Here is a 20,686-nt window from a genome sequence, read left to right on the forward strand (position 1 = left end):
GGGCCCTGAAAAGAGCCCAAAAGTCCATTTCTAGCGGGAGCTGCCGAATGTGCGACTTAGCTCCGCATAGCCGCAATCGGAAGTCAGAGACTGGACTTATGAGCATTTGTTTTGTTCTGTATTCCTCAGTCAGTCACGTTAGACAGACACATTCACATGTATATCCATCTAAAAATAAAACGAAAAAAGGGGGGAGATGTCATGATATGCAAACATGCAACCAATGAACACTCAGAATAGGACACAACCAATGGGCAGTCAGGACACTCAGAGGTGGCATCACCACAAGGTGGCATGACATAAACACTATAAAAGGGATGAGGCACTCACACCCTGCCTCCTTCCACAGACAGACATCTAGAGAGTTAGACAGGGTTGATCAGCAGCATCACACCCCAGCACGTGGCTTAGAGCAAGCTGGTACCGTTAGACTGAGTTACTACAGTTAGATTAGCAGAGAGTCGAACTCATTTGAGAACTGTGTTAACAGTTCAATAAACACGTTGAACTCATTTCAGAGTCTGGAGCATCCTTTAGTTCAGACTGCATCAAGTAGCAGCCTGTGTTATCTGAAGCAGCATAAAACAACACTACTATCTAACCTTTATGTCACTCTCGGCACCTTCCATCATCCTTCACTCTGCCGTTAACACTTCCTCCGTCCTGTGCCTACACATCTTTGTTGCAATCTCTCCTAACTCCCACCTATCACTGACCTTCTACTTGGCTCCACCTGCTGCACTTCTTATAACCTTCTTATAACCCATCACATTTCCCCCTCTCTCAGCTCTGAAGAAGAGGCATACGGACTCGAAACATGAACTTTGTTTCTCTTTCCACAGATGCTATCAGACCTGCTGAGCTTTTCCAGCATTTTCTGTTTTATTTTTAATGAAACTGATTTTGTTGTTTTAGAGCCCTGATTAGAATAATTTTATGTGGTCTACCATATCGATTTTGTTGATTTGGGACAATTTTCTTTTAGTCGTAGTAAAGCATAAAGATGTTTTGGAAAGCTAGCTGTATTACGCTTGAAGTACGATTAGTACAGGTAATATTGATCAAAGTTAATGAATCCAATGGTATTTTACCTGCAGTGAGGAGCTGAATAGAGGCATGTCACACGAGAAGCCTGTTCTGAGTTGTCAATACAATAAGTTAATGAGACAAGTCGTCACTTGCTGTGAAGGATCTGTAAGTAAGAAAACTGTTCGAAGGAAAACATTTTTTGCTGGGAAAGTGACATTGCAACAATGCTTATAATTATAAATATATTCAATGGCTTTTTGTTTATTTTAAGCATTTATGACTTATATAGCCAGGCATGACTGTAACTGACTTTTGCTTGATTGTCCCCATCAGGAGTACTGGGTAGGTTGACCTCAGTAACTTTGACAGTGCTGCTCTTGGTTGTGCCAATAGGTTGTGCTTTGTTGATGCTGCAGCCCCCTCCTTTTTGATGTTCCTATTCGCTGTTTGCCCTGATGACATGTTTTCACTTGATCCTGTGTTTAATGATCTTACTAAGATTGACCGAGAGCAGGATTAAAATGAATCTCCTACTCATTGAATCACATATTTACTTCATACTTGACGCCTTGAAACTAATTTCTGTATATGCCTTTGAATAATGTGCTTCTGAGCAACAACACCATTATTCAAATTGAATTTATTTTTGAGTGGGGTTGGTGGGATGCTACCAACTCTACAATTACAAACCACAGGAAGAGAGACAGGTCTGGCTTTAAGATTCCTCTACTGGTGAACTCCTCTTTTCATTGAGAATGGAGAGGTGTCAGTGGCAAAAAAAAGGGTGACGGATGGGATATACAAATTGTGCCCAGGACCTGGACACTGTTCATTGGCCAGGACTTGAACGCTAAAATCTAAGCTGGCATTCCAATGTATTACTGGGCAGTACTGCACTGTCAGACATATGGGGCTGGATTCTCCATTATTGAGACTATGGGCTGGATTCTCCGCCCCGGCACACCACTTTTCAGCCTCGACCCGCTGGCAGAATTCTCCGTTATGCCGGCTGGTCAATGGGGTTTCCCATTGTGGGGCAGCCCACATTGTTGGGAAACCCCCGGACGCCGGCAAAACGGAGAATCCTGCCGGCGGAGAATCCCGCCCTATGTCTCCACGCCGGCGTAATAACGGTGGAGTTTTACTCCTGAAATTCCTGCAAAAACGTTAAACGAATTCATAGCCCTTCAGGGGGCCAGCAGGGACCCGGGGTGAATCTCACAGCTTTTGCTGCAGATACAGGTCCCAACACTTCCAGGTCAGAGGCCGCGCATGAGCACAGAGGAGGCCTCCAGCGGCAGCGCCGTGCTCCATGGCGGACTCGGACCGCAGAGCGAGACCGAAGAAAGAGACCCCCCGATCGGCTGTGCGCCCGAGCCTCAACCCCCTCACATTAAATCCCCGGCCGCCAATAAGGCCCACCCTGGTTTCCGATCCGCTCGCCTCCCGACCAGGGCAGCCACGGACTGAGTCCGCAGCCGCCACGCGAGCATCCTGACCGGCAATAGGTGGTTAGTTCCAGGCCGTCGGGAACTCGGCCGGTCGGGAGCGGAGGATTGCTGAGCGGGCCTCTGGCAGTGGCCCACCGGCTTTGCGGGGTACTCTGCGGTGATGCCTATTTTCGGTGCCCGGAGAACCGGCACTGGGTCCGATTACTGCGTCAAACTGGATTCTCCGCCCTGGCGCCGGCCGCGATTTTGAATCCAGACCATAGTCTTTCAGATAAGATATTAAACTGAAGGCTTGTCTGCCCTCTCATGTGGATGCAAAAGATACCATGCCACTATTTCAAAAAAGAGCTGAGCATTATCCTTGTTGTCTGCCGTATATTTAGTCCTCATAAAACAGATTATTTGGTCATCATGACATTGCTGTTGTGGGAGCTTGCTGCAAGTAAATTTGCGGCAGCGTTTCCTAAATTTTAACACTGACTACACTTAAAAAGTACTTCATTGGCTGTAAATTATGCTGAATTTATACGTACAACACACTAGTTAGACCTCAGGTGAAATATTGTGTACCGTTCTGGGTGCCACACTCAAGGAAGGATGTGAAAACTTTGAAGAGAGTGCAGAAGAAGTTTACAAAACTGATTCCAGGGATGCAAAACTTTAGTTATAGTTATGAGGATAGATTGGAGAGGTTCTCTTGGAGAGAAGGAGGCTAAGAGGAGATTTGTTAGAGGTGCTCAAAATCATGAGAAGGCTGGACAGAGAAGATAAGGAGAAAACATTCCTGCTCATAAAAGGATCGAGAACAAGAGGGCACAGATTTAAAGTGGTTTGCAAAAGAAGCAAATGTGATGTGAGAAAAAACTTTGTCACACAAGTGGTTCAGGCCTGGAATGCACCACCTGGAATTGTGGTGGAGGCAGGTTCAATCGACGCATTCAAGAGGACATTCAATGATTACTTGAATAGAAACAATGTGCATGTGTACGGGGAAAAGGCAGGGGAATGGCAGTAAGCCATAATCCTCATTTGCAGAGCTGGTGCAGACATGATGGGTGAATGACCTCCTTCTGAGCCACAAAAATTCTGTGATAACTTTGATGTAATGTATTTTTGTTTTACAAATGACTTTTACTGTACACTAAACACATTAATTAGTATTAAATGGACACTGAAGTACTTTCCAAATTCCTATAGTTTAAATGTTCCTCTATTTGTTCAACGAGGTTATGAAAGTGTGGGATCTGGACACTGGCCACCTTGTATTTGAATTCACTAGAGCTCATGGAGATGCTGCTATAACTTGCATGACCTTTGACACCAGTGAACAAAGGTACAGTATGATGGATCTAATATTGCAATAGCGGGGCTTAGATATAAGATTTTGGGTAAAGTGTAATTAAAGCTGGAAGAAAAATCTCATGTTGAGTAACTTGAAACTTAACTGAATTGAGTAATTCTTCTACTATGATGAGCATTCAGAGATTTATTTTGATGGAAAGAATGAGGTATGGCAATAAAACAATAAAGTGTAGATTCTCAAGGGGGCAGCGGAACAGATTGTACATGTACAAATCATTGAAGGTGGTAGGGCAGGTTGAGAGAGTGGTTTAAAAGGAATATGGGATTCTGGACTTTATAAGTAGAGGCACAGAGTGCAAAAGCAAGGTAGTTATGATGATACTTTATGAAACTGATTTGGTCTCAACCAGAGTATTGTTTCCAGTTCCGACCATTGCACATTAGGAAGGATGTGAATGCTTTGGAGAGAGTGCAGAAACAATTTACAAGAATGGTTCCATGGATTGGGAGGGCTTCAGTTATGTGTACGGATTGGAGAAGCTGGTGTTATTCTCCTTAGAGAAGAGAAGGTTAAAAGGGATCTTATGGAAATGTTTAAAATTATGAGGGGTCTAGACAGAATAAATAGAGGGAAACTACATAAGAACATAAGAACTAGGAACAGGAGTAGGCCATCTGGCCCCTCGAGCCTGCTCCGCCATTTAATGAGATCATGGCTGATCTTTGTGGACTCAGCTCCACTCTCCGGCCCGTACACCATATCCTCGAATCCCTTTATTCTTTAGAAAGGTATCTATCTTTTTCTTAAAAACGTTTAAAGAAGGAGCCTCAACTGCTTCACTGGGCAAGGAATTCCAGAGATTCACAACCCTTTGGGTGAAGAAGTTCCTCCTAAACTCGGTCCTAAATCTACTTCCCCTTATTTTGAGGCTATGCCCCCTAGTTCTGCTTTCCCCGACCAGTGGAAACAACCTGCCCGCATCTATCCTATCTATTCCCTTCATAATTTTATATGTTTCAATAAGATCCCCCCGCATCCTTCTAAACTCCAATGAGTACAGTCCCAGTCTTCTCAATCTCTCGTCATAATCGAATCCCCTCAACTCTGGGATCAACCTAGTGAATCTCCTCTGCACTCCCTCCAGTGCCAATATGTCCTTTCTCAGGTAAGGAGACCAAAACTGAACACACTACTCCAGATGTGGCCTCACCAACATCCTATACAATTGCAGCATAATCTCCCTAGTCTTGAACTCCATCCCTCTAGCAATGAAAGACAAACTCGATTAGCCTTCTTAATCACCTGTTGCACCTGCACACCAACTTTATGCGACTCGTGCACCAGCACCCAGGTCCCTCTGCACAGCAGCATGTTTTAACATCTTACCGTTTAAATAATAATCCATTCTGCTGTTATTCCTCCCAAAATGGACAGCCTCACACTTGGCAACATTGAATTCCATCTGCCAGACCCTAGCCCATTCACCTAACCTATCCAAATCCTTCTGCAGACTTCCGGTATCCTCTGTACTTTTTGCTTTACCACTCATCTTAGTGTCGTCTGCAAACTTTGACACATTGCACTTGGTCCCCAACTCCAAATCATCTATGTAAATTGTGAACAACTGCGGGCCCAACACTGATCCTTGAGGGACCCCACTAGTTACAGGTTACCAACCAGAGAAACACCCATTTATCCCCACTCTCTGCTTTCTGTTAGTTAACCAATCCTCTACCCATGCTACCACTTTACCCTCAATGCCATGCATCTTTAGTTTATGCAGTAACCTTTTGTGTGGCACCTTGTCAAAAGCTTTCTGGAAATCCAGCTATACCACATCCATTGGCTCCCCGTTATCTACTGCACTGGTAACGTCCTCAAAAAATTCTACCAAATTAGTCAGACACGACCTACCCTTTGTGAACCCATGCTGCATCTGCCCAATGGGACAATTTCCCTCCAGGTGCCCCGCTATTTCCTCCTTAATGATAGATTCCAGCATTTTCCCTACAACCGAAGTTAAGCTTACCGGCCTATAATTACCCGCTTTCTGCCGACCTCCTTTTTTAAACAGTGGTGTCACGTTTGCTACTTTCTAATCCTCTGGGACCACCCCAGAGTCTAGTGAATTTTGATAAATTATCACTAGTGCGTTTACAATTTCCCTAGCCATCTCTTTTAACACTCTGGAATGCATCCCACCAGGGCCAGGAGACTTGGCTACCTTTAGCCCCATTAGCTTGCCCAATACTGCCTCCTTAGTGATTACAATCATCTCAAGGTCCTCACCTATCATATCTTTATTTCCATCAGCCACTGGCATGTTATTTGTGTCTTCCACTGTGAAGACTGATCCAAAAAACCTGTTCAGCTCCTCAGCCATTTCCCCATCTCCTATTATTAAATCTCCCTTCTCATCTTCCAAAAGACCAATATTTACTTTAGCCACTCTTTTTTGTCTTATATATTTGTAGAAGCTTTTACTATCTGCTTTTATGTTCTGAGCCAGTTTACTTTCATAATCTACCTTACTCTTCTTTATAGCTTTTTTAGTAGCTTTCTGTTGTCCCCTAAATACTTCCCAGTCCTCTAGTCTCCCACTAATGTTTGCCACTTTGTATGTTTTTTCCTTCAATTTGATACTCTCCCTCACCTCCTTAGATATCCACGGTCAATTTTTCCCCTTTCTACCGTCTTTCTTTTTTGTCGGTATGAACCTTTCCTGAACACTGTGAAAGATCACTCGGAAGGTTCTCCACTGTTCCTCAACTGCTTCACCATGAAGTCTTTGCTCCCAGTCTACCTTAGCTAGTTCTTCTCTCATCCCATTGTAATCGCCTTTGTTTAAGCACAAAACACTAGTGTTTGATTTTACCTTGTCATCCTCCAACTGTATTTTAAATTCCACCATATTGTGGTCGCTCCTTCCAAGAGGATCCCAAACTATGAGATCATTAATCAATCCTGCCTCATTACACAGGACCAGATCTAGGACCGCTTGTTCCCTTGTAGGTTCCATTACATACTGTCCCAGGAAATTATCCCGGACACTCCTCCTCAAGGCTGCCTTTACCAACCTGGTTAAACCAATCGACATGCAGATTAAAATCTCCCATGATAACCGCTGTACCATTTCTACATGCATCTGTTATTTCTTTGCTTATTGCCTGCCCTACCATCCTGTTACTATTTGGTGGCCTATAGACTACTCCTATCAGTGACCTTTTCACCTTACTATTCCTGATTTCCACCCAAATTGATTCAACCTTGTCCTCCATAGCGCCAATATCATCCCTTACTATTGCCCGGATGCCATCCTTAAACAACAAAGCTACACCACCGCCCTGACCGTCCATTCTATCCTTTCGTATAGTTTGATACCCTTGGATATTTAACTCCCAGTCGTGACCATCCTTTAACCATGTTTCAGTAATGGCCACTAAATCATAGTCATTCACGATGATTTGCGCCATCAACTCATTCACCTTATTCCGTATACTACGAGCATTCAGGTAAAGTACACGTATGCTGTTTTTTATGTCTTTGTTATGAATCCTAACACCTTGATCAGTAACTTTTCGCAAATTATTTTTCCTCTTACCCTTTCTCCTAATTTTCCTTGTCTTTGAACCCATATCTCTACATAATAACCTGGCACGTAACCTGCTGCCTTGCTCTCCATTAACCATTATACTGTCCATAGCTTTACCCTTCCCTTCCCCCTAACTTGCTAGTTTAAAGTCCTTGTGACCAACCTATTTATCCTATTCGCTAGAACACTGGTCCCAGAATGGTTCAGGTGAAGACCGTCCCAACGGTACAGATCCCTCCTGCCCCAGTACTGATGCCAATGCCCCATGAAATGGAATCCCTCTTTTAGCCACTCCTTTAGCCACGTGTTAACTTCCCTAATTTTCTCAACCCTATGCCAATTGGCATGTGGCTCGGGTAGTAATCCAGAGATTATAACCCTGGAGGACCTGTTTCCATTGCAGTCATGGGCACTGATTTCAGGTGATTGGCAAAAGAACCAATCGTGACACGAGGAACCATTTTTACACTGCAATGCTTTGCCCGAGAGTGTGGTAGGGGCAAATTCAAACTGGACTTTCAAACAAGAATTGGATAGAATGAAGTCAGAAAATTTGCTGATCTACAATGAATGGGTGAGGGGGTGCAATGAGCTCAGATGTTTGAGTTGGCAGGGACATTACGGCCTGAATGGCTTTCTCCTGTCCTGTAGCAATTCTATGATTCTTGTGTGAAACTGTTTCATTTATACAGTTGTTTCATACAGAAAGAAAAAGATAATTATTTGGAATGATATCATATGGAGGAGAAGGAAACATGACATGTGAATCCTGGTGATTGGGTGGGCCAGGAAAGAACAGTCCCTCCCACTATTTGCATTCACTTTCCTTTATTAAGAAGGCTGCGATGGGACTTTATGATCAGAATTTAAAAGCAGGCCTATTCATTTCTGATATTGATGCTACCCAACCTCTCCTGAAAATTGTATTGTTTAAAAAGCCGTTAATGAATTCAAAGAGAAAACACCCCCATGACCCCTGTAAAAGGGCGACCCCCCAGAGACTCCCGGGACCCATGTAATGGGGGATCCCCCAAAGGGACCCTGTAATAGAGGAACCATTCCCAGACCCCTGTAATGGGGGAATCCCCCCCAAGGACCTCTGTAATAGGGACCCCTGCAGGGACCCCTGTAATAGGGGAACTTCATGGATCCCTGTAATAGAGGGAACCCCCCCCCCCCCCCCAATGGTTCCCACAGATCCATTAGTTGCAAGCCATTCATAGCTTTCCAGTAGTGGTCTGTGATTGACAGTTTTTACAAACCATCTGCAGCTTTGATCCATTTATATCTTTTCATGGTTCAGTGGCATGAGTGGTGCAGTGGTGAAACCCCAATGTTTGTAAACATTGACCACATCAGAGGGGTGCAAGTGCATTCCAAACACTCAAGCATCTGATTTCACAACACTTACCTCTCTTTTATTTATTTACATTTGACCGCCAGTGTGCATCGTAGACCTCGTTCACATTGCCAGCAGGGGGATGGAGCATTGCATTTGGGTCGCCGCCTGGCGCGATCCCGATTTTCCCTCGACACCCAATTCTCGATCCCATCAGGGAACACATTCCGGGCATCCCAAGGTGGAGAACCCTGCCCCCTGTTGAATGAAAATCGCTCATTGTCACAAGTAGGCTTCAAATGAAGTTCCTGTGAAAAGCCCCTAATCGCCACATTCCGGTGCCTGTTCGGGGAGGCTGGTATGGGGAGGCTGTTCTTCAGAGAGCTGTGCCTCTGATTGACTGGTTATGAGCTGGACCTCACCCTGTCCTCTCTTTCATTCTCTGATGAGCTCTTAATACAGTGATATTTTTGATAGAGTGCATTTCATGCCATCAATATTTCACATGACTTCCGTCAACATACATGGTTTCCTCCTCCCTTTTAAATGGAATAGGTTTCCGTGGAATTACGTGGTAAAATATATATTGTTATAAAATTATAATATCTTAAAAGGATAGCCAGTATGTAAAACAAAAAGTACATTAGATACCATAAAACATTATACACACAGAAAAAAGAAATGGAAATTCCTGTGGAATATCAATAGGTATTGCAGTCATTTTCAATTAATCTAATAAAGCGTTCACTCATTGATGCTATGTTGATTGATGGCTGGTACCAAATGCAAACATATTCAGCATTCTCTGAATGAGATGTCACCCCAGTCAAATGTTTGTGAGCATTGTTTAATGGTTTATACATTGCCCATTGAGTTATTATAATAGATCAGTTATTTGATGTGCTTGAATTGCCATTAACACATTTAAAGAGCCACACGACTAATCTGTTTCCAGGCTGATAACGGGTGGCAGAGATGGATACGTGAAGAAATGGAACTATCAGAACAGACAATGCATTCAAACTCTGAGACAAGGTAATGTGGCTAATGAATGCAGTACTTCTTTATCTAACTTAACACATCAGGAACCCATTAACTGATTTAATAACCTGACCTTTCAGCTGGGGATAAAACCGAAGAAGTCACTGACTGCATATATGCTGAAATATACAAAAATGGGTATGTGCTTGATACATCTTCAAGTCTGTTTGAGCAATAGGGAAAGTCTTCAGTACCTAACCAGTATATTTCTCCTTCTCTGTCTCTCTGATTTTCAAAGATTTATCATATCTGTTGGCTGGGACAAAAGGATCAATGTTTTCCCGGTACGTACAAACAAGAGTCATTTACAGCACAGAAGGAGTCCATTCGATCGATCAAGCCCATGTTGGCAGAGTTGTAATGGTGCTTTTTTTTAACGTTTGTATATATTTGTGCAGACAAATCATCTAAGCAAAATAAAGTGTATGACCAAATGACAAAGGAGACTGCAGTAGACTTGATATAGGCTACAGCAGGTCTCCTCTTTACAAGTTGTTTGAACTGTTTCTTCTCTGACCCTATTGATACTCTCTTTACAGGACATTCAGGATGATCTATGTGATACTCAATATCCATTACTCCACTGGACAGATGATGCAGTAAGAACTGGCTGAACGGTTGTTCCATATAATTCTGAATGTTATAGCGTTAACAGTTTTTATTTATTTGTTTCTTCTTCTGCTAGCACCTGTAAAATACTTTGCAGCATTTAAGGGAATTTTACAAGTAGCCAAAATTGTGTAACCAAATTAACTCCATTTATCTTGTGAATTGTGATCCCACACTTACAAAAATAGAACATTTTGAAATGCAACACACCACTGCAATATTGCTGAAAATACCTGATGAATAACTTTGTTAAATATTATATTGAATTAGTAACCACTGATGTTCCACTACAACAATCACATTGCAAATGTTTCAATGATGCTACAATCAGCTTACCCTTAAAAACTTGACGGTCACATTTTAATTATTTTTCAGGGAAATTATTTTGTCATTGAATTATGAAGTTTGTGTCTAAAGTTTATGCTTCTGGAAAAGAATGTTTTAGTTAAAAAAGATATGCTATTTAGGATTACCAGTCAGTAGGATGTGCTAAAAACAAAGTCCCAGATAGTATCCTTATTTGGAGGGAAAAGAATAAAAGAGGCTTCCGGTTTTTCAAGGGAAGCTTAGCTCTGAAGCAGATGCATAGAACATAGAACATAGAACATTACAGCGCAGTACAGGCCCTTCGGCCCTCGATGTTGCGCCGACCTGTGAAACCACTCTAAAGCCCATCTACACTATTCCCTTATCGTCCATATGTCTATCCAATGACCATTTGAATACCCTTAGTGTTGGCGAGTCCACTACTGTTGCAGGCAGGGCATTCCACACCCTTACTACTCTCTGAGTAAAGAACCTACCTCTGACATCTGTCTTATATCTATCTCCCCTCAATTTAAAGCTATGTCCCCTCGTGCTAGACATCACCATCCGAGGAAAAAGGCTCTCACTGTCCACCCTATCCAATCCTCTGATCATCTTGTATGCCTCAATTAAGTCACCTCTTAACCTTCTTCTCTCTAACGAAAACAGCCTCAAGTCCCTCAGCCTTTCCTCATAAGATCTTCCCTCCATACCAGGCAACATTCTGGTAAAACTCCTCTGCACCCTTTCCAATGCTTCCACATCCTTCCTATAATGCGGCGACCAGAATTGCACGCAATACTCCAAATACGGCTGCACCAGAGTTTTGTACAGCTGCAACATGACCTCATGGCTCCGAAACTCAATCCCTCTACCAATAAAAGCTAACACACCGTACGCCTTCTTAACAACCCTCTCAACCTGAGTGACAACTTTCAGGGATCTATGTACATGGACACCGAGATCTCTCTGCTCATCCACACTGCCAAGAATCTTACCATTAGCCCAGTACTCTGTCTTCCTGTTATTCCTTCCAAAATGAATCACCTCACACTTCTCTGCATTAAACTCCATTTGCCACCTCTCAGCCCAGCGCTGCAGCTTATCTATGTCCCTCTGTAACTTGTAACATCCTTCCGCACTGTCCACAACTCCATCGACTTTAGTGTCATCTGCAAATTTACTCACCCATCCTTCTACGCCCTCCTCCAGGTCATTTATAAAAATGACAAACAGCAGTGGTCCCAAAACAGATCCTTGTGGTACACCACGAGTAACTGGACTCCAGTCTGAACACTTCCCATCAACCACCACCCTTTGTCTTCTTCCAGCTAGCCAATTTCTGATCCAAACTGCTAAATCACCCTGAATCCCATGCCTCCGTATTTTCTGCAGTAGCCTACCATGGGGAACCTTATCAAACGCTTTACTGAAATCCATATACACCACATCAGCTGCTTTACCCTCATCCACCTGTTTGGTCACCTTCTCAAAGAGCTCTATAAGGTTTGTGAAGCACGACCTACCCGTCACAAAACCGTGTTGACTATCTCTAATCAAATTATTCCTTTCCAGATGATTATACATCCTATCTCTTATAAGCCTTTCCAAGAATTTTCCCACAACAAAAGTAAGGCTCACTGGTCTATAGTTACCAGGGTTATTTCTACTCCCCTTCTTGAACAAGGGGACAACATTTGCTATCCTCCAGTCTTCTGGCACTATTCCTGTAGACAAAGATGACTTAAAGATCAAGGCCAAAGGCTCAGCAATCTCCTCCCTAGCTTCCCAGAGAATCCTAGGATAAATCTCATCCGGCCCAGGTGACATCTATTTTCACACTTTCCAGAATTGCTAACACCTCCTCCTTATGAACCTCAAGCCCTTCTAGTCTAGTAGCCTGAATCTCAGTATTCTCCTCGTCAACATTGTCTTTTTCCTGTGTGAATACTGACGAAAAATATTCATTTAGCACCTCTCCTATCTCCTCGGACTCCAAGCACAACTTCCCACTACTGTCCTTGACTGGCCCTACTCTTACCCTAGTCATTCTTTTATTCCTGACATATCTATAGAAAGCTTTAGGGTTATCCTTGATCCTACCTGCCAAAGACTTCTCATGTCCCCTCCTGGCTCTTCTTAGCTCTCTCTTTAGGTCCTTCCTAGCTAACTTGTAACTCTCGAGCGCCCTAACTGAACCTTCATATCTCATCTTTACATAAGTCTCCTTCTTCATCTTGACAAGTGTTTTAACTGCTTTAGTAAACCATGGTTCCCTCACTCGACCACTCCCTCCCTGCCTGACAGGTACATACTTATCAAGGACACGCAGTAGCTGGTCCTTGAACAAGCTCCACATTTCCATTGTGCCCATCCCCTGCAGTTTTCCTCTCCATCCGATGTATCCTAAGTCTTGCCTCATCGCATCATAATTGCCTTTCTCCCAGATATAACTCTTGCCCTGCGGTATATACCTATCCCTTTCCATCACTAAAGTAAACGTAATCGAATTGTGGCCACTATCACCAAAGTGGTCACCTACCTCCAAATCTAACACCTGTCCTGGTTCATTACCCAGTACCAAATCCAATATGGCCTCGCCTCTCATTGGCCTATCTACATACTGTGTCAGGAAACCCTCCTGCACACATTGGACAAAAACGTCCCATCTAATGTACTCGAACTATAGCGTTTCCAGTCAATATTTGGAAAGTTAAAGTCCCCCATAACAACTACCCTGTTGCTTTCGCTCCTATCCAGAATCATCTTTGCAATCCTCTCCTCTACATCTCTGGAACTTTTCGGAGGCCTATAGAAAACCCCTAACAGGGTGACCTCTCCTTTCCTGTTTCTAACCTCAGCCCATACTACCTCAGTAGACGAGTCCTCATCAAACGTCCTTCCTGCCACCGTAACACTGTCCTTGACTAACAATGCCACCCCTCCTGGAGCACGCGTGTGTATGTTTGTATTAGTTGCTGAGAAGTGACAAAACACTTAAAATGGCGATGAGGATGGGATCTTTCATTATTAGGGGCTTTTGATCCAGCTATTATGAATCTGGTAGTTTATGTTCAGTAAATTGAATAGTTTTTTGAATGAGATTGAAGAGGAAAAGCAAGCCTCGGTGTTTGTTATAGTCATCGGAATGAAAAACTTCATTTTATTGAAAAAACTATTGCCCCTGACCAGCTTTAAAGAGCTTATGGACATTTTGAAAAAGCACTTTGATCCCAGAGGGATTCAAGTTTCACCGAAGAAAACAGTACGAGGGGGAATCAGTTACCCTATTCCTTGCTGGGTTGAGAAAATTAGTGGAACATTGTGATATTAAAAACATTTTTTTTTTTCAATTAACAGGCAATTTAGCGTGGCCAATCCGCCTAGCCTGCACATCTTTGGATTGTGGGGGTGAGACCCACAGAGACACTGAGAGAAAGTGCAAACTCCATACTCACAGTGACCCGGGGCCGGGATCGAACCTAGGTCCTTGGTGCCGTGAGGCAGCAGTGTTAATCACTGCGCCGCTGTGCCACCAGAACATTGTGATATTAAAGGTTATCTGGAAGAAGCTTTGCATGATTGCTTGATCTGTGGAGGAAGAAATGAAAAAATTCAGCATAGATTGCACAAAGCATAGAAATGGCAGAGAAACAAACTGGAGATTTGATAGCGAATTCTAACAATGCTGAAATTAAAGTAGTAAATCCAGGAAATACTTGCTTCAAAACATGTTACTGTAATGGAAAAGGACTTGTAAGTGGAAAACCATTGATTATCTCAACAGTGGAAAAAAGGACATATACAACGTGCTTGCTGATCTAAGGCTGATCACAGTAAAGCAGTACTGCCTGGGAAAGGGCATCATGAAAAGCAGACAGACAAGTCGCGCATGAAAATAAACAGGCAGTTTAAAGACGGATTACTTGGGGAAAAAAATAGAAAAGTAATGTGAGTCCAGACAAGACAGAAAGTGAACCTAACAGTGACAATGCAGAAGAGCAATTGTATTGCATTCAGTCTGATCTGAAACTAGATGAAGGACTAAAAATTGACATTGACATTCCCTTGACACTGGAGTATTTGTTTTTGTAGGGCTGGTTTAGCTCAGTGGGCTAGACAGCTGGTTTGTAATGCAGAACAAGGCCAGCAGCGTGGGTTCAATTCCCGTACCAGCTGAGAATTCTGAATTCTCCCTCTGTGTACCCGAACAGGTGCCGGAATGTGGTGACTAGGGGCTTTTCACAGTAACTTCATTGCAGTGTTAATGTAAGTCTACTTGTGACAATAAAAAGATTATTATTATTGCTTCAGAGAATCAGTTTCCAACATAATATATTCATCACCGGGTGTAAAAAAACACCCAACTCATTTAGAGAACCCAGACAGGGTCCTGCATAGACTGGAAATATACAGCATCTGGTGTAATACATCCAAATATTCATTCCTGAAACCCTCAGCGGAGTATCTGGGACATGTGATCGATGAAACTGGACTTTCTTTAAAAAAAAAAAAAATAATTTTATTCAAATTTTCACAAAATATCAACAACAAAATACAAAAAGAAAGGAACACCCCCCCCCCCCCCCCACCCCCCGTATACACAATTAACAGCCATCATCAACACAAAAGCAAATATACACGCCCAATCAAGAAAAACCAACCAGCCCCCCCAAGTGTGCCCCCCCCCCGGGTTGCTGCTGCTGCTGACCATCTCCTAACGCTCTGCCAGGAAGTCTAGGAACAGTTGCCACCGCCTGAAGAACCCTTGCACCGATCCACTTAAGGCAAATTTCATCCTCTCCAATTTAATAAACCCCGCCATATCGTTGATCCAGGATTCCACGCTTGGGGGCCTCGCATCCTTCCACTGAAGAAGAATCCTTCGCCGGGCTTCCAGGGACGCAAAGGCCAGAATACCGGCCTCTTTCGCCTCCTGCACTCCCGGCTCCTCTGCCACCCCAAATATTGCGAGCCCCCAGCCCGGCTCAACCCTGGAACCTGCCACCCTCGACACCGTCCTCGCTACACCCTTCCAAAAGTCCTCCAGCGCTGGGCATGCCCAGAACATGTGGGTGTGGTTTGCTGGGCTCCCTGAGCACCTAACACATCTGTCCTCACTCCCAAAGAACCGGCTATCCTTGCCCCGGTCATGTGTGCCCTGTGCAGCACCTTAAATTGTATGAGTCTGAGCCTCGCGGAGGAGAAGAACGGGTTCACCCTCCCAGGGCATCCACCCACGTCCCCTCGTCGATCACCTCACCCAACTCCTCCTCCCACTTACCCTTTAGCTCCTCCACCGAGGCCTCCTCCTCCTCCTGTACCACCTGATACGTTGCCGAGATCCTCCCCTCTCCAACCCACAACCCCGAAAGCACCCTATCCTGGACCCTGCATCGCGGCAACAGCGGGATCTCCACCACCTGCCGCCTAACAAACGCTCTTACCTGCATATATCTGAAGGTGTTCCCCGGGGGGAGCCCGAACTTCTCCTCCAGCTCACCCAGGCTCCCGTCCAAAAACAGGTCCCCCATCCTACTAATACCTGCCCTGTGCCAACTCAGGAACCCACGTCCATTCTCCCCGGGACAAACCGGTGGTTCCCCCGTATCGGGGACCACACCGAGGCCCCCATCTCCCCCTGTGGCGTCTCCATTGCCGCCAGATTTTAAGGGTCGCCACTACCACCGGGCTCGTGGTGTACCTCGTTGGAGGAAGCAGCAGAGGTGCCGTCACCAGTGCCTCCAGGCCCATGCCTACACAGGACGCCATCTCCAGCCACTTCCATGCCGCCCCCTCCCCCCCCATCACCCACTTACGCACCATCGCCACGTTGGCGGCCCAATAATACTCACAGAGGTTAGGCAACGCCAACCCCTCCCTATCCCTGCACCGCTCCAGGAACAACCTTCTCACCCTCGGGATGTTCTGCGCTCACACAAACCCCATAATGCTCATATTAACCCACCTGAAGAAGGCCTTAGGGATCAGGATGGGGAGGCACTGGAACAGGAACAAAAGTCTCGGGAGCACCGTCATTTTAACTGACTGCACCCTACCCGCCAGGGAGAGTGGCAGCACATCCCACCTCTTAAACTCCTCCTTCATTTGCTCCACCAGTCTCGTGAAGTTAAGCTTATGCAGGGCCCCCCAATTCCTAGCCACCTGGACCCCCAGGTACCTCAAACTCCTCTCCGCCCTTTTAGTGGGAGCTCACCAATCCCCCTCTCCTGATTCCCTGGGTGAACAACGAACAACTCGCTCTTCCCCATATTGAGCTTGTACCCGGAGAAATCTCCAAACTCCCTGAGAATCCTCAACACCGCCGGCATTCCCCCCACCGGGTCCACCCATATAACAACAAGTCGTCCGCATAGAGCGACACCCGATGCTCCTCCCCACCCCGCACCAGCCCCCTCCAGTTCCTCGACTCCCTCAATGCCATGGCCAAGGGCTCAATCACCAGCGCAAAGAGCAGGGGGGAGAGGGGACACCCCTGCCTCGTCCCCTGGTTTAACCGAAAATACTCTGACCTCCTTCTGTTCGCGGCCACACTCGCCACCGGGGCCTCATACAGCAACTTAACCCACCTGACGAACCCCTCCCCAAACCCAAACCTTTTCAGCACCTCCCACAAGTACCCCCATTCTACCCTATCAAATGCCTTCTCCGCATCCATTGCCGCCACTATCTCCGCCTCCCCTTCCACCACTGGCATCATTATAACATTCAAGAGCCCCCAGACATTCGTATTCAGCTGTCTCCCTTTCACGAACCCCGTCTGATCCTCGTGAATGACCTGTGGCACACAGTCCTCTATCCTCATGGCTAAAATCTTCGCCAACAACTTTGCATCTACATTTAGGAGTGAGATCGGCCTGTATGACCAACATTGTAGGGGATCCTTGTCCCGCTTCAGGATCAAGGAGATCAGCACCTGAGACATCGTCGGGGCAAAGCCCCTCCTTCCCTTGCCTCGTTAAAGGTCCTTACCAACAGTGGGCCCAGCAGGTCTGCATACTTCTTATAAAATTCGACCGGGAACCCATCCGGCCCCGGTGTCTTCCCCGCCTGCATGCTTCCTATTCCTTTGACCAACTCCCCCAACCCAACCAATGCCCCCAGCCCCGCCACCTGTCCCTCCTCCTCCCTCGGGAATCTCAACCGGTCCAGAAAGCGGCCCATTCCTCCCTCCTCCAGTGGGGGCTCGGACCGATACAGTTCCTCATAGAAGTCCCTGAAGACCCCATTGATACCCACCCCACTTCACACAGTGCTCCCTCCCCCATCCTTAACTCCCCCGATCTCCCTAGCTGTCTCTCGCTTCCGAAGCTGGTGCGCCAGCAACCGGCTCGCCTTTTCTCCATATTCATATACCGCCCCCGCGCCTTCCTCCACTGCGCCTCCACCTTCCTGGTGGTCAACAGATCAAATTCGGCCTGGAGGCTGCGCCGCTCCCTAAGCAATCCCTCCTCCGGGACCTCCACGTATCTCCTGTCCACCCTCACCATCTCCCCCACCAGCCTCTCCCTCTCTCTCCTCTCCCTCCTCTCCTTATGGGCCCTAATGGAGATCAGCTCTCCCCTGACCACCACCTTCAGTGCCTCCCAGACCACCCCCACTTGGACCTCCTCATTGCCGTTAGCCTGCAGGTACCTCTCTATACACCCTCGGACCCGCCCGCTCACCTCTTCGTCCACCAACAACCCCACCTCTAAGCGTCACAGTGAGCGCTGGTCCCTCTCCTCCCCCAGCTTGAGGTCTACCCAATGCGGAGCATGATCGGAAATGGCTATCGCCGAGTACTCCGTATCTTCCACCCTCGGAATCAGCGCCCTACTCATGACAAAGAAGTCAATCTGGGAATAGGCCTTGTAGACATGGGAGAAGAATGAGAATTCCCTGGCCCCCGGCCTCGCAAACCTCCATGGGTCCACCCCTCCCATCTGGTCCATGAACCCCCCTCAGCACCTTGGCCGCCGCCGGCCTCCTACCCGTCCTAAACCTGGAGCGATCCAGCGCCGGGTCCAGCACCGTATTGAAATCCCCCCCCCCATTATGAGACCTCTGTCTCCAGGTCCGGAATCCGGCCCAGCATACGCCGCATGAAACCCGCATCGTCCCAATTCGGGGCGTATACATTGACCAACACCACCCGCTCCCCCTGCAGCTTGCCACTTACCATCACATACCTACCGCCATTGTCTGCCACAATGCTCGATGCCTCGAACAACACTCTCTTCCCCACCAAGATCGCCACCCCCCGATTTTTTGCATCCAACCCCGAATGAAACACCTGGCCTACCCACCCCTTTCTCAACCTTACCTGATCCGCCACCGTCAGGTGCGTCTCCTGAAGCATGGCCACATCTGCCTTCAGCTCCTTCAGGTGCGCGAACACCCGGGCCCATTTGACCGGCCCGTTCAGCCCTCTTACGTTCCAGGTTATCAGCCGGATCGGGGGCTGCCCACCCCTCTCCCCCGCCGACTAGCCATATCCCTTCCTAAGCCAGCCATGTGCCCGCGCCCCCCGCACGACCGGTTCCCCACAGCGGCAGACCCCCACCCCGACCCCCTCCACCGGCTCCAGCTCCCCCTTGGCCATTCCAGCAGCAACCCAGTTCCCCCCCACCCCACCCCAGCTAGGTCCCCCCCTAGCTGCATTGCTCCCCCCATTGCACTCCCATAAGTCCGCCAACTCCTGCTGACTCCGGCCACTCCCGCCACTCCCTCGACCCCCTCCAGTGTGGAACTTCCCCTCCTCCCCCATTGTCCACCAGAAACTGGCCTTTCAAGCTCACCCAGAAGTGGTTAATGCACTACAGCCAAAAATGTTAACGACCTTCATTCATTTTTGGGACTTGTGAATAATTGCAGCAACCTGTGGAACTCTTTGCCGCAGAAGACTATGGAGGCCAAATCACTGAGTGTCTTTAAGACGAGATAGATAGGTTCTTGATTAATAAGGGGATCAGGGGTTATGGGGAGAAGGCAGGAGAATGGGGATGAGAAAAATATCAGCCATGATTGAATGGTGGAGCAGACTTGATGGGCCGAGTGGCCTAATTCTGCTCCTATGTCTTATGGTCTAAGTTAATTTCCAGTTTTGTCCTCTCCTGCACCTACCCCATGGCATCCGTGGCTTGGCCTGACCGCCCATGGCAGAGGCTTCATGTGGACATTGCTGGACCACTTTTGGACATATATTCTTGATTGTGGTGGACGCTCACACAAAGTGGCCTCAAGTTATTCTCATGAAGTTGACTACCTCAACAAAGACCTTTGATGCTCACCGAAATATGTTCACTACTTTTGGATTGCAGGAGCAGATTGTGTCTGACAATGGCACACAGTTCACAGATATGTGAATTTCAAACATTCCCGAAAGGCAGTGGGATCAAGCAGATGTTCATCTCACCTTACCAGCCATCCTCAAATGGTCAAGCAAAGCGTTTTGTCCAGGCATTCAAAATTACCATATTGAAGGGAGGAAGCAAACAGATTGGAAGTTGAAGCTGACGAACATTTTGATGATGTATTGCAACACTCCACATTCAACAACAGGCTTATCTCCTGCTGACCTGATGTTTGGAAGACAACTGTGTACCAGGATAGATTTACAGTGCCTGGATTTGAAAGAAAAGATTGGTTAAAGCAATGCGATCAGAAAAGATCATATGACCAAAGTAAACTAGCTTGTAAATGTAATCTGGATCAGTCAGTTTGGGTCAGAAATTACTGAGAAACACCAAAATGGTTCATGTGGAAAATCATGAAGCATTGAGGACCACTAAACTATGATGCTGAATCTTCCTGTGGGATCTGACCAGATTAGAAAAATCAAACTCAAAGAATCAAATTTACAGGGAAGTCACTGTGGAAGATTTCTAGGGAACATCTGCTCCAGTTGGTGAAACCTGACTTGATGCAAATTCTGAAACTGAACAGAAACGAATGGAACTGCAAAACTTTCCATTTCCAAGCAAACCAACGGAGATACCTGAGCCAACATTCCT

The 20,686-nt window shown here is 46.2% G+C and overlaps 1 protein-coding gene across 1 annotated transcript in view; it reads left to right on the plus strand.

Moving 5' to 3' along the window:
• Positions 1–20,686, plus strand: part of LOC140409488 (cilia- and flagella-associated protein 337-like) — an 85,372-nt gene extending 64,686 nt beyond the window's left edge. The window contains exons 12-18 of the mRNA XM_072497900.1: positions 1,098–1,194; positions 3,707–3,813; positions 9,670–9,749; positions 9,836–9,893; positions 9,994–10,039; positions 10,295–10,354; positions 19,994–20,686. Coding sequence (XP_072354001.1) covers positions 1,098–1,194; positions 3,707–3,813; positions 9,670–9,749; positions 9,836–9,893; positions 9,994–10,039; positions 10,295–10,354; positions 19,994–20,038 — 493 coding nt within the window. The 3' untranslated portion in view covers positions 20,039–20,686. The remainder of the gene's footprint in view (positions 1–1,097; positions 1,195–3,706; positions 3,814–9,669; positions 9,750–9,835; positions 9,894–9,993; positions 10,040–10,294; positions 10,355–19,993) is intronic.

Source organism: Scyliorhinus torazame, chromosome 3 (genome assembly GCF_047496885.1).
Source record: "Scyliorhinus torazame isolate Kashiwa2021f chromosome 3, sScyTor2.1, whole genome shotgun sequence".
In the NCBI taxonomy this organism is placed as follows: domain Eukaryota; kingdom Metazoa; phylum Chordata; class Chondrichthyes; order Carcharhiniformes; family Scyliorhinidae; genus Scyliorhinus; species Scyliorhinus torazame.